Source organism: Trachurus japonicus, chromosome 6 (genome assembly GCF_045865225.1).
Source record: "Trachurus japonicus isolate A0001 chromosome 6, Traja_1.0".
Taxonomy (NCBI): Eukaryota; Metazoa; Chordata; class Actinopteri; order Carangiformes; family Carangidae; genus Trachurus; species Trachurus japonicus.
This window is the reverse complement of record NC_140912.1, coordinates 6,597,366-6,610,329: the sequence shown is the minus strand read 5'-3', so window position 1 is coordinate 6,610,329 and position 12,964 is coordinate 6,597,366. Positions and strand designations below refer to the sequence as shown.

Genomic DNA, 12,964 nt, shown 5'->3' with positions numbered 1-12,964 from the left:
GTCATGGGACAAATGCAGCGGTGCCAGCGGTAAATGAGCGAAGGAAGGACCGGGCAGCGGCTCAAGTTAGCTAATCGCCACCACACACCATAACCATATTAGAGACATCCGACCGACCGGACCGGACCGGGGGGGGGGCATGTCTCGTCACAGCCGCTCCGGGGATGTGGAGGCTCGGCGGCCGCTGCTGCTCACCGGGACTCACCTGGAGCAGGACGAGCCAGACTCGGAGGAAGGTGAGAGTTGTAGCTCTGCTTTACCACAACATTAACTGAGCTTTAAAGGTGATAGCTACAAGTTTGATTCCTCCTGGCCAGTATGTTGGTGCTCTCGCTCCAACCTCCCGTTGTACTGGTCGCCAGTTACAGCAGGAGCTAAAGTTCTAATGCTGTTGCCATAGAGATCATACCATGGCGACGTTGCCAATGTAACCAGATGTAAATGTTATACATTTCGGACCCGCCAAAATTTATTAAACAATTATTTATATACAATTTTTTTTAAATTAAGTAAAATTAATACTTTTATTCTGCACCCCTCTAGACATTCTGTGGATCCATTATTTTTTTAAAAGTAATCCTTTTGATGAAAAAGTTGTAGCTATAACCTTTACTGAGGTGATAGCTACAAGTTTAATTCCTCTGCAGGGAGAATGAAGTCAGATGTTTTACGTAGCTGAAAAATACCACAAACTGAAGAAATGGCATTTAAACATTTCCAGCAATGTGCATTAAAGTATCAAAAGTAGGCTACCGTTTCTGTTGTTGCCTGGTGCATCACTGCTGCAAAGTAAGTAGCAGTGTTTTTTCTTTATTTTTGTCACTTTCTACATTGTAGATTCATACTGAAAACATCTAAACTTTTAAGGAACGCATTATTTCTGTGTTGTATACAAAAGTGTTACTTGAAAGCAAAGTGTTATCTGTCAACTGACTCAGATGCTGAAGGCAAAAACAGCCAACAAGTGCTCAGCAGCACCTCTGGGAACTCCTTCAAGACTGTTGGAAAACCGCTCCTTGTGAATAATTGTTTGATTGACTGACAAAAACAAACAAAAAAGAACAGTGTCCGAAAAGGAGCAGGACTTTACCCCTTTCTTACTTATCTATTAATAAATGAAACAGCTTCATAAATCAATTTACAACCAAATTAAACATACAAAAAACTATCCCCAATTTATTTACAACCCAAATTATACACATCCATCTAATTAATAATTATTAATTATATAATAATTATAATAATAATTATTAATAATTTAACAAACAAACAAAATCAAACTCCTCCTCAACCATATAACTCCCCAAGATTTCTTTTTTGTATGTGACGAGTCGACCACATGAAGATGATCACAGAAAGTCAAGAGTCTGCAAAAAGCTGCTATCAAAGTGAAATATGACAACTTAAACAAATATAAAATATAAAACATATTCTGCTTTGTTTAACAATTTTTTTGTTTACTACATAATTCCATATGTGTGTCTTCATAGTTTTGATGTCTTCAGTTTGAAGCTACAACGTAGAAAGTAGTGGATTTTTTCCCCCCAAAAAAACTTTTTGACTGGCAGTGTATCTATAGGGATGTTATCACTACTTTGACCAGCATGGTGGTCAAATAGTAATGTGTATAAGCTCTCATCTGCCAAGTCAGTTTGCATCACAGAGTGAAGTCAGTGACAGGTGACAGTGTCTCAGGTGTGTTTTCTCCAGATTTGCTTGTGTGTTTTTTTTGCAGAAATCTTTGACAGGAGCACGTCACATGTCAGACGTGAATCCGGAGCGAGTGCACAGAGAGGACTCACATACGAGGAAGCGGTGGAGGAAGCAGGTAAACCAGCGTTAAGATTCAGAGATATAGAAGGACATGACCCGGTGGTGAGAATAGGGGAGACTGGGACATCCTGTCCCACAGGTGAGTCGTCACACTGGTCACGTCCCCCACACCAGAGGGACGAACGTAGAAAATCCAACAGTGTCACTCACTGCTCCAAAGTTACTTCACTCTTTACATGTGGTATGAGTTAGAACTGTAGTGAGGACAATTTTCCTATTTTCAACCCTAAAAATAATGTTTTTTTTTTTTTAGGGTTGATAATAGGAACATGTCCTCACTACAGTTCTAAAGCTTTGCTAAACATGTTAAATGATATTAATTTGCAAAGTCCTGCACTAAAGCTGGACATGGTTTTAACTGAAGTGACTGAAATAGGAAACAAAAATTGTTAATATATTGATTATATTTTTGTTGGCATTATCCAACAGAAAAAAAGGAAAGTTAAAGGGAAAGGTGTTCAATTGTTCAAAAAATGATTTAAAAAAGAGTTGTTGTTTTTTCATGCGCTTCCACTGATTATTCTCTCTAACTAAATCAGACTTTTAACTTTGTAATGAGCTTGGAAAGTCTCTGTTTCTACCATTTTCATTTAAAGGGATATTCCGGCGTAAATTTAACCCATGGTCCAACGCACCGTGACACCGAGTTAGACCCCCACCTCGAGAGATGAAGTCTGCTGATAGCTTCTCTAGTTGTAGCAACTTTAGCAAGTCTATTTCTCCACGTGCAAACTGCGATCAAAAAGCCACTCATGGTCACAAATAATGCTCAGAACAGCACCAAACGCCTTCAACAGTACAAACAGGGTCCCAGCCCATAATATGAGGAATAACAAGTTGCTGCATAATGTATAACTGGAGCAGAGTGGGTGAGTTGTTTTGGTCTCTTTTCAATAGAAACCAGGCAAAGCTAGCAGATGTTTGATGATCGTATTATGGGCTCGTACTGTTGATGACGTTTGGTGCTGTTCTGAACATTATTTGTGACTATAAGTGGCTTTTTGATCGCGGTTTGCGCGTGGAGAAATAGACTTGCTAAAGTTGCTACAACTAGAGAAGCTAGCGGTCAGCAGACTTCATCTCTCGAGGGGGGGTCTAACTTGGTGTCACGGTGCGTTGGACCATGGGTTAAATTTACGCCTGAATATCCCTTTAACATCCAATGTGGTTGAAGGTTAACAGCATCAGCACACAGTGGATGGGACTGAGGTGTTTCCTAACCGTTTTAACAGTGTGTAACTGGATCGTAGTGAGAAGTCAGTCAGCATCTCACAGTGACAGGTTGTTATTAGACAATAGACACATGGAAGTAAAAGTGAGAAGTGAAGTATTATAGATGCAGTTTGATACGTTGGTGTGTGACAGCGAGGTGTCAGTTAATCTCACTGGGCAGGGCAGCTGGATTGTGTTCTGTTGACTTTATGCTTTTATCTGATAACTTCCTTCTTTTTTCATCTTTGCTCTTTGTTCTGCTTCTGCTCAGGTTTTGGATTATTTCACTGGCTGCTGCTGGTGGTGTGTGGTTGGGCCAACGCCAGCGATGCCGTGGAGATTCTCTGCGTGTCCTTCCTGCTGCCGACGGCGCGCTGCGATCTGCTGCTCAGCTCCTCAGACATGGGCCTGCTGACTGCCAGCATCTTCCTGGGTGAATAACAATCAACCGGTTATCTCACTTGAGCATGTGCACTACACCTGTCAGGTCAATAACAGGAAAACCAGAGCAGCAACGTGTGGACAATGGCCTCTTTCTCATGCTTCCTCATCTTATATATCTCAGTGAATGAGAACAAAGTTGAGAGCAGTGGCACACAGAGATACAATCTAGATCACCTGGCTGCTGATGATCAGCTGGACCAGAATTAACTGGAATAAATACCCAAACTAAAATCTGGAAAGACTCAAACTATGAAATGCAACCTGAAAAACAGCTTAAAGGGATAGTTCAACATTTTGGCAAATTGGCCCATTGCCATAATCCCTATAGTTTTAGGAGTAGGTTTGTTAGCTATTTTCAGAACGGCAACGCCAATTTGCCAAAATGTTGAACTATCCCTTTAAACTAATAAACAGACACAGTATTCAAAATTCAAAAAGAAGTAAATGAATTAATACATATTAATGGGGATCAAATTACTTTAAAAGTGTCAGTAAAGAATTAAAATGTTAGAAGAAAAGTACATCATCAGTGAAATGTGAATTTTATCAGTTTGGATAAAATGAAAGAGTCTAATTCAACAGCTCTGAGCTTCTGTCGTCAGATTTGCCTGTTTTGTCTTTTGTCTCTCATTGTTTTGGTTTGTGCTCTCCAGGAATGATGGTGGGCGGCTACATGTGGGGTTACCTGGCCGACCGGAGGGGCCGCCAGCGCGTCCTGGTCGTGTCCCTGACGGTGAACGGGGTGTTTGGAGCTCTGGCCAGCGTCGCTCCGAGGTTCTGGCTCTTCCTGCTGCTGCGGTTCATCAGTGGCATCGGGTGAGCAGCACACGATGTAACTGACGATGTAACTGACTGACCGGCTCACAGACAGCGGACCACGTCTGTAGCTGCACAGGCCGTCCTGCAGACAACAGCCCATTTCTACCCTCGACTGAAAGAACACAACAGAATCACAGAGGTTTGGGTGAATTGGGGCTGCAGCTAACAATAATCCTATCAATCCTATCCTATAGTCCTATCAAATTAAGGCATAAAAAAGTCCAAAAACATACTTAAAAGATTTGATCAAAGAGTGAAAAACACAACAAGACAAACAAATAAGTTGTTAGTATCTATTTACGTTGCCTGTGGTAAACCAACCAGTGCGCTCGGTAACTGTTCCTAATGACAGAATATACCTCCAGAATCATTCAGTTTTTAGCTCAGCTGGATTTCTAACATGAAGGTTGAAGAGTAAATGTGGATGTGTTCCCCGTCTGCAGGGTGGGCGGCTCCATCCCCGTCATCTTCTCCTACTTCTCAGAGTTTATGCCCCGACTGAAGAGAGGGAGGATGATCAGCGCTCTGGCCACTTTCTGGATGGCAGGAAACATCCTGGCTGCAGGTAGGAGGAGACACAGGATACATCAGTTATCAACACAAAGACAAGGCAGAAAAGTTATGAAGGTTTATTTAGTTTTTTTGGCAACTGAATACATCCCATTGAAACTAAAACTCAACATGTCACCTATTTAAATTGCCTTGCCTCTTCAGACACGTTCATTGTGTTTTAGGTTCAAGGTTCAAGGTACTTTATTGTCATTCAAACATGCAGACATGAAAGAATTAAACTTGGACTCGAGGCCACACCACAACACAATAAAAAGAGATAGAATAATAGAAGAAAGAGACATGATAAATTAAATCTAAAATCTAGTTAAGAAACTTATCGGAGACAGGCATTCACTCTCGAGTGAACTATACACACACTTCCTCCAGAAGAGAAGAGGAGAAAACTTTACTTTTTACGTTGATTTGTTTGGACGTTTTGTATATTTGACTTGTAAAGACCTTGTTTTATTGAAAAGTAATAATTTGTACATGAATTGTACAAATAGTTCATGCTGCCACCACTGATATTTTGGAAAACCTCTCTAACTAAGCAAGTAATAATGTGATATATTATCATATTTAGGGATGTCACGATAATAGATTTTTTTGGTACGATTATTGTCAGAGAAATAATCACGGTGTTACGATTATCATCATTATTAATTTCACAACACTATTAATGTGTAAAATCAAATATAGTTCAAATATACATTACTAATTATAAAATATTTTAAATATCTATTAAAATATGACCAATTATTAATCCACCAGGGGAAGTGTTTGAAATATTCAAGTCATTAATTGTCATCGATACCAAATGTTTAAATTAATTTTAATCTTTTTTTATTATTACAAATGACACTCTAGCATTTAAATTCCTGCCAATTCAATACTACGTTAGATAAATGGACCAGTATCTGTGCATTTACCTTTCATGTTCATACATAATCTGTTTTGGAAAGTGACGGTATTTAGGAATCTTTGCGATCAATTAATTGTGGCGTTTAATACCGCGATTAATTGTGAAAACAAGTAATTGTGACATGACATCCCTAATCATATTATGTTAAATTGACTGAATAACAACAAAGTGTAAGAGTTTAGAGTTGATGAAGGGGAGGGTGGACAGACAGAGTTGTGAATGGACCGGCTGCAGTGTCCTGTGGTCGGTGCTGAGTGACTGAGTGACTGAGTGACGGTGGTTGTGTCTCAGGTCTGGCCTGGCTGGTGATCCCCCGGACGTGGGCTCACTTCTACCTGGGACCCCTGGACTTCCAGAGCTGGAGGCTGTTCGTGGTGCTGTGCTCCGTCCCCAGCCTCTCCTCAGCTCTCATCTTCAAGCTCTTCATGCCCGAGAGCCCCAAGTTCCTCATGGAGGTACAGTATCCTGTGTGTGTGTGTGTGTTAGCAGGATGCACTGCAAAAACTCTAAATCTTACCAAGAATATTTGTCTTATTTCTAGTCAAAACAATCTCATTCTACTTAAAATAAGACTCATCACATTAAAAAGCAGCTTGTTTTTAGACACTTTTTACTTTTTTCAAGCAGATTTTCACTTGAAATAAGTAGAAAAATCTGATAGTGGAGCAAGTTTTTCTTCCTTATTACAAGCACAAAAAACTTACTTTCACTGGCAGATTTTTCTACTTATTTCAAGTGAAAATTAGTTTGAAACAAGTGAAAATGATCTAAAAACAAGTACATTTCTAGGTGATGAGTCTTATTTTAAGTGGAAAGAGATTAGTTTTGACTAGAAATGAGACATTTTGACAAGAAATAAGACAAATATTCTTGGAAATATTTTGAGTTTTTGCAGCGTGTTCTCTGTCCTCATGTGACTTTGAGATCTCTGTCGTGTCTCTGCCGCAGGCCGCTCGGGAGAAAGAGGCCATCCACGTCTTCAGACTGATGTTTGATCTGAACATGAGGGGACAAGGAAAGACTTTGCCAGTATGGAATATGAAATACTCTTACGTGTATTAACAGTGTGGTGCACAGACAGGTTCAACAGGCTGACTGCTCTAATCGAACCCTTCTTCTGCAGAACTTTGCTCTGTGCACCAGCTCCAAGCACAGAGGGGAACTGGAGGAGACCAAGACCTGCACTTCAAGGAGAGAGCAGCTCGTCAGTGCTTTAAAAAAGGTAATATCATCACACTTGACTTAGAATGCAAACACGCACTTTATTTTCTGCCTTAAAGGAGAATTCCGGTCATTTTTGACCCCTAAATCATTTTCCTGATGGTCACCCAGTGTTGGGGGGAGCAAAAAATGCGACTAAAATTGATGCAGGCAAACCAGAGTTACCATGGCTACCCAGCGCTAGGGATAGCTACAACGCTAACCTATGGGGGCAATTCTTTCAACCACAACAAACACTCAAAAAACAATCAAATATCTATGGTACATGACTCGAATCCTTACGAGACACCACTGAACTCATATAGTGTACAGTATAAACAGTATAAACTTTGTGTTTTTGCATGTAGTCACTCACCTCAGATAGCCAAACTCAACAACATGCTCTCCCCGCCACAGAAACAAACACTTTTTCCTTGTTGTGATGATTTCTTTACAAAAATAAACGGTCGAGCAGTGCAGTGGTAATGTCCAAAATATCTCCAACCGTAACTGTTTTGCTCCCCCCAACACTGGGTGACCATCAGGACAACGATTTAGGGGTCAAAAATGACCGGAATTCTCCTTTAATTATTCAGCATCTAGTGGTGAAGTTAGTTCACACTTAATCTGAGCAGCACTGGTTCTGTGTGACCTCATTTTGAAACTAAAAACAAAGGTTATTCCTTTTTGTTTGTCAGTGATTAGTGCTGATGTAACTATTTCGTTCTTAGTCTGAGCCTCTTCATGTCTTTGTGTTATGTTTCCCCTGCAGAGCCTGGTGCCCATTAAACAGATGTTCCAGGGTCCCCTCAAATCCAGGAGCTTCCCTCTGCTCATCATCTTCTACTGCATCTCCTTTGGGTGAGGAATCCTACTGGTCTGTCTGTCTGTCTGTCTGTCTGTCTGTCTGTCTGTCTGTCTGTCTGTCTGTCTGTCTGTCTGTCTGTCTGTCTGTCTGTGTCCTTTTTTCTTTTCCGTTTACAATGCATTTTATAAAATAAGTTTAACACATAAACATGGGATGTTTGATACTATAAAATAAATAATTAACCAAGTACATCTTGATATAGAAAGAAAAAAACAAACTTAAACAAAAGAAGCGTGTTTCAGGGAAATCTACCCTTTCCATTGCTTCCAGATGTCTTTGAATGTAGATTGCTGAAGGCTCATTGAAAAAGTGATCTTTCCATTACAGATACATTGTAAACATTGTAAATGATATCATCCCATTCATTTATAGATGGGATGTCTTCTTTAACCCTTTCTGTCCTGTGTGTCTGTAGTTATTATGGGCTGTGGATGTGGTTCCCCGAGCTGTTTGCAAGAGTGGAGGAGGGAGGTTCTCCCTGCGCCAACATGTCCCTCGTCTCACCACGTCGCAACCAGAGCTGCTACCCAGTCAAGACAGCAGGTGTGTGTGTGTGTGTGTGTGTGTGTGTGTTTAGAACAGGGATTTTATCCTGTCGTCAGCTCCCAGTCAGAGAACACACAACAGAACATGAAGCTCACATGTGAACATCAGCCACAGGGAAAAAAAGACAGAATTCAAGGTGAAGTTTAAACTCAATCACAGGTCAAATCCCTCTTGTTTAATTATATTAACTATTATAGTGTTACTGTTAATGGATTTTAAAATAATCATCACACAGTGCAGCAAACAACTAAAGCAGTCAGGTCACTGTGACCTCAACAAAACACCTTTTTGCCCATAACTCAAGAATTCAAACACTAATTATAACACAGTTTAACTCAAATCTCAATAAAGATAACACAAAGTCATGATGTTTCATATCCAAAACGCCAAAGGTCAACTTCACCGTGACAACATAATGTTCTGTTAAAGGGATAGTTCAAAATTTTAGCAAATTGGCCCATTGCCATAATAAAAGGAGTAGGTTCGTTATCTTTAATTGTCGGTGCAAGCTATTTTTAGAATGGCAGAGCAGAGCTGTGAGCTGCTCAGAGCTATGGAGGCTACACAATCCAACAACTCCAAAACGCTCTGGTGGACAAGTTGTGACATAGCATAGCTCTGAGCAGCTCGCGGCTCTGCTCCGCTGTTCTAAAAATAGCTAACAATGGCATTGGGCCAATTTACAATAATGTTGAACTATCCCTTTAAGCTGTCTTTCAGGTTGCATTTCATAGTTTTTAGTTTGGGTATTTATTCCCGTTAAGAAATCCCATCAGCCTCCGTAGCGTAGCTCTGAGCAGCTCGTGGATCTTCTCCGTCGTTCTAAAAACAGCTTGCACCAACAATTGGTAAGGAAAAGGTAACAAACCAAACATGTTGAACTATCCCTTTAAACCACCTCTGGTCACTATTCAGTTCTGCGGCTCAGTGGAGTGTGAAGTCTGTGTGACAGGTCATTTCTCTCCTCCTCTCCTCACAGTTTACATGGAGGGCTTTGCCATCGCTGCCTCCAACCTCCCTGGGAACATCTTCACCGTCCTGTGGATGGACAGCTCCGGAGGGAAGGCTCTGCTCTGTGAGTGTGTGTGTTTGGACAATGAGTCATGTTGTGAGTCAGTGTCTGCCTCAAACTAACTTTTCACTTCATCACTCTCTCCAGACTCAGTGTTCAGTTACATTCCCTTCCTAACTCGTATTACTGAACCTGTGGCTGCAGTCTGATGTGAACTGTGTGTGTGTCCAGCTCTCAGCCTGGTGGTGTCCAGCGTGAGCGTCTTCTTCATCTACATGGTCCAGACCAAAGCCCAGAGTCTGGCCCTGTCCTGTGTGTTCAGCGGTGTGTCTGTGATCGCCTGGAACTCCCTGGATGTGCTGGGGACAGAGTTTTACCCCACGCAGCTACGGTAGCTCCTCCTACAACTTCACTTAGACATGTCAACATGGTGGATGCAGCTGAAACGTACCAGTGTAGATGAAGACTGAAAGCAAACAGACAGAAACGTGTGTTTCAGCACTTTATAAAGAACCTCAGACCTTAAAGGGATAGTTCAACATTTTGGCAAATTCGCCTATTGCCAATAATCCCTATACTGTATAATTGTCTTAGGGGTAGGTTCATTACTTTTAATTGCTGGTGCAAGCTGTTTTTAGATCGGTGGGGCAGAGACGTGAGCTCTGCACGGTGCACAGTATTTCCGCCTTTCTCATCAAATACACAATCCAACAACTCCAAAACACTCTGATGGACAAGTTGTGACCTGCACATTCACCACGCTATGAAAAAATAACGTATAAATTATGTAACATTTTTTGTTGCAAAGTACTTGCTTCATGTGTCGAAAGTAGTTGTAGTAATTATACGTTAATATTTCATAGCGTGGTGAATGTGCAGGTCACAACGTGTCCATCAGAGTGTTCTGGAGTTGCAGGATTGTGTATTTAGTTTGATGAGGGAAACGTGGAAATACCATGAGCCTCTGTTGTGTTAGCTGAGCAGCTCACATCTCTGCCCCGCTGATCTACAGCTTGCACCGACAATTAGAGGTAATGAACCTACTGCTATGACTATAGGGATTATGGCAATAGGTGAATTTGCCAAAATGTTGAAAGATCCCTTTAAGATCATGTGGAAAAGGGCCAAAAGGGTTTTGGAGAGTATTGGTGACTTAGACAGTCCGTCTCTGCAGGACATTTACAGTATTTACTTTTTCTTGTTAAATGTTCTGAAGGTTTCAGCCTTTCAGACTTCTACTGACAGCTACTGATCTATTGTCATCATTTAGTTTGTGCTGATGATTTATTTTGCCTTATTTCTCTTTTCATCTTTCTCATCTATCACTTTCATCCTGCCAGAACAAGAAGCTTCTGCTACTCAGTTTTGCACAATATTAAAAATGAGACAAAACCACTGCAGACGCTGACACAAACAGAAAGTAGAAATGTTGAAGTAGGTTTTAAAAAAACTTGCATCCTCATCTAATGTGTCTTTCTTTCTTTCTTTCTTTCTTTCTTTCTTTCTTTCTTTCTTTCCTTCTTTCCCTCAGCTCCTCTGCGCTGGGTTTCTTCACAGGCGTGGGCCGCGTGGCAGCCATCATGGGTAACGTGGTCTTTGGGAAGCTGGTGGACACGAGCTGCGCGGTCCCGGTCCTGATGGTGTCTGCTCTGCTGCTGACCGGGGGCCTGGTGGCTCTGCTGCTGCCTCAGACCAGACAGACCGAGCTCACCTGATCACACACGCCTCACATCAATAAAGGATTAGCACACATGCTCCGACTGTCCTTCAGGAAGGAGACTGGAGGGTTTCTGTATCTGTATATATCTGTGTCTGGATGCTGTGCCTTCTGCCTCTGTTAAAGATGCCTGGTTCAAGATGCCAACTAAAAGAACGACTGAGAGGACGGCAGCCTCTCTCCACCTTCCAAGAATTGTTATTTAAAGTGAGCAAGGAGAAGAAATGTAGTTTCATTAGTCTGGGCTGGGGAGCTTGTGAGAATTTAACTCATCAGATGTGAATCAGGCTCCAAGGACAGCTTTAAAAAGTCGGTTTACACACTTTATAGAAAGTCGAATCTGATTGGTCGGATTAGTTTAGACTCTGTGAGGATGCTTCAGGCTTGTACCTGTACTTTAGAGTTTTCAGTGTAAGACAAACTGAAAAGTTTTTTGTTAAAAGTGCTTTTTGTGTTTTTTTTCTAAACTCAGTTGTTGATCTATGCAAACAGTAGATTGAGAATCATTTCACTGCAGAAGTGTCAAAAGTACCAAATCCATCACTGGACCAAACCAGTTCATCATTCCAGTGCTAAACCAAAGATGTCCGATCTATCTAAGGAAATGTTTTCAGCAGCCTTATCATCCACATTTATTCAATCAGTGATTTTCAAATTACTTTGTTACTACTGAAACACTTGAAAACACTAGAAAATAAACTTAAGTTTTGTTCATGTTGTTCACCTCAGTGTCTGTTTTGATGTCAGATCACCTCTGCTCGTCTTGTATCCACATCCTCTACTTCAGTTAAAGGGCCAAAAACCTAACGAGGCAAATTACTTCAAGTCTCACAGTAAAACAGCTGGTTCCCTCTGATGCAGTGGTGCATGAACGTCTGTGCAGTCAGTCAAACTGGAGTTAGATTAGATTAGTAACTCTGTGGGGCTGTCACATGATGAAGAGAAACAACACATTTAGACTGACTCTGTTGAGCTTCTGTCTTGTCTTTCCTTTGGTTGTGAAACAGTGGACGACACCAGGGATCATTAACTGACGGCCTGCAGGGCAAATCCAGCCCGTGACTGAATTCCAAAGTGAGGATCAAAAAGTAAAAATCATATGGTCTCTGCTATTAATGCAACTGAAAAACAAAACCCAACAGAGACTGGAATAACTTTATCACATGAGTAACTTGTTTAGATAGATTTGCTGAATAGGTGATTGATTCGGCAAACTCTCCTCTCATGAACTTGATTATTTCCATTGTTTTGTCCATAATGTCGCGAGTCAAACTATCTCTGTCACTCCTGGTGGTTGACTCTGGTACAGGTGATAGGAGCCTGAAGGACAAAAGATGCTTCAGTTTTGTAAGAAAATTAAAATATCACCACAATAAATATCAAAAACTAAACTATCAAGCCAAAATGTGGATTTAATTTCTTTCTTTAATTTCTCCAAGTGTCTGTTGAGACAAATTCTGGCCCTTTGACCCCCGGTCTACACAGTCTGAGTGGATTAGAGAATAACACTGTTTTTAACCATGGCGGTGTTCTGTGAACTTGTGTGTCCCTTTTTAATGTAAAATATAAATCTAATAGTAACCAACCAGCAGGGAAAAGTACAATATTTCCCTCTGAAATGCAGTGAAACTACTGTGTTTATAGGAGCATTACATGGAAACACTGAGCAGTGAGTAGATGTATTTGGTTTGTTTCCATTTATTCCTCAGACCACCACCTCTCTGATCTCTGTATGTTTTACTACAGGACAAAACACACAAGCGTTGAATCCATATTTTTTATTTGTATAATAAATAAACTTGTAATACTTCAGAACCACATTTCACAACCACACACAGG

General features: G+C 40.9%; 2 protein-coding genes across 3 annotated transcripts in view; one reads left to right on the top strand and one right to left on the bottom strand.

Moving 5' to 3' along the window:
- slc25a44a (solute carrier family 25 member 44a) overlaps positions 1 to 12,964 on the bottom strand; it is a 131,526-nt gene that overhangs the window by 49,939 nt on the left and 68,623 nt on the right. The window lies entirely within an intron of this gene.
- sv2 (synaptic vesicle glycoprotein 2) lies at positions 137 to 11,500 on the top strand. Of its 2 annotated transcripts, none has more exons than XM_085778525.1 (13): positions 137 to 236; positions 1,736 to 1,828; positions 3,317 to 3,478; positions 4,143 to 4,305; positions 4,752 to 4,873; positions 6,074 to 6,237; positions 6,731 to 6,811; positions 6,906 to 7,004; positions 7,755 to 7,843; positions 8,266 to 8,393; positions 9,376 to 9,471; positions 9,640 to 9,799; positions 10,940 to 11,500. In XM_085778525.1, exons 1-13 carry the CDS (start codon positions 140 to 142, stop codon positions 11,121 to 11,123), a joined length of 1,638 nt encoding a protein of 545 aa, XP_085634651.1. In that variant the 5' UTR covers positions 137 to 139; the 3' UTR covers positions 11,124 to 11,500. The 2 variants fall into 2 exon arrangements, with proteins under 2 accessions (XP_085634651.1, XP_085634650.1); XM_085778524.1 differs by having other exon boundaries at positions 140 to 242.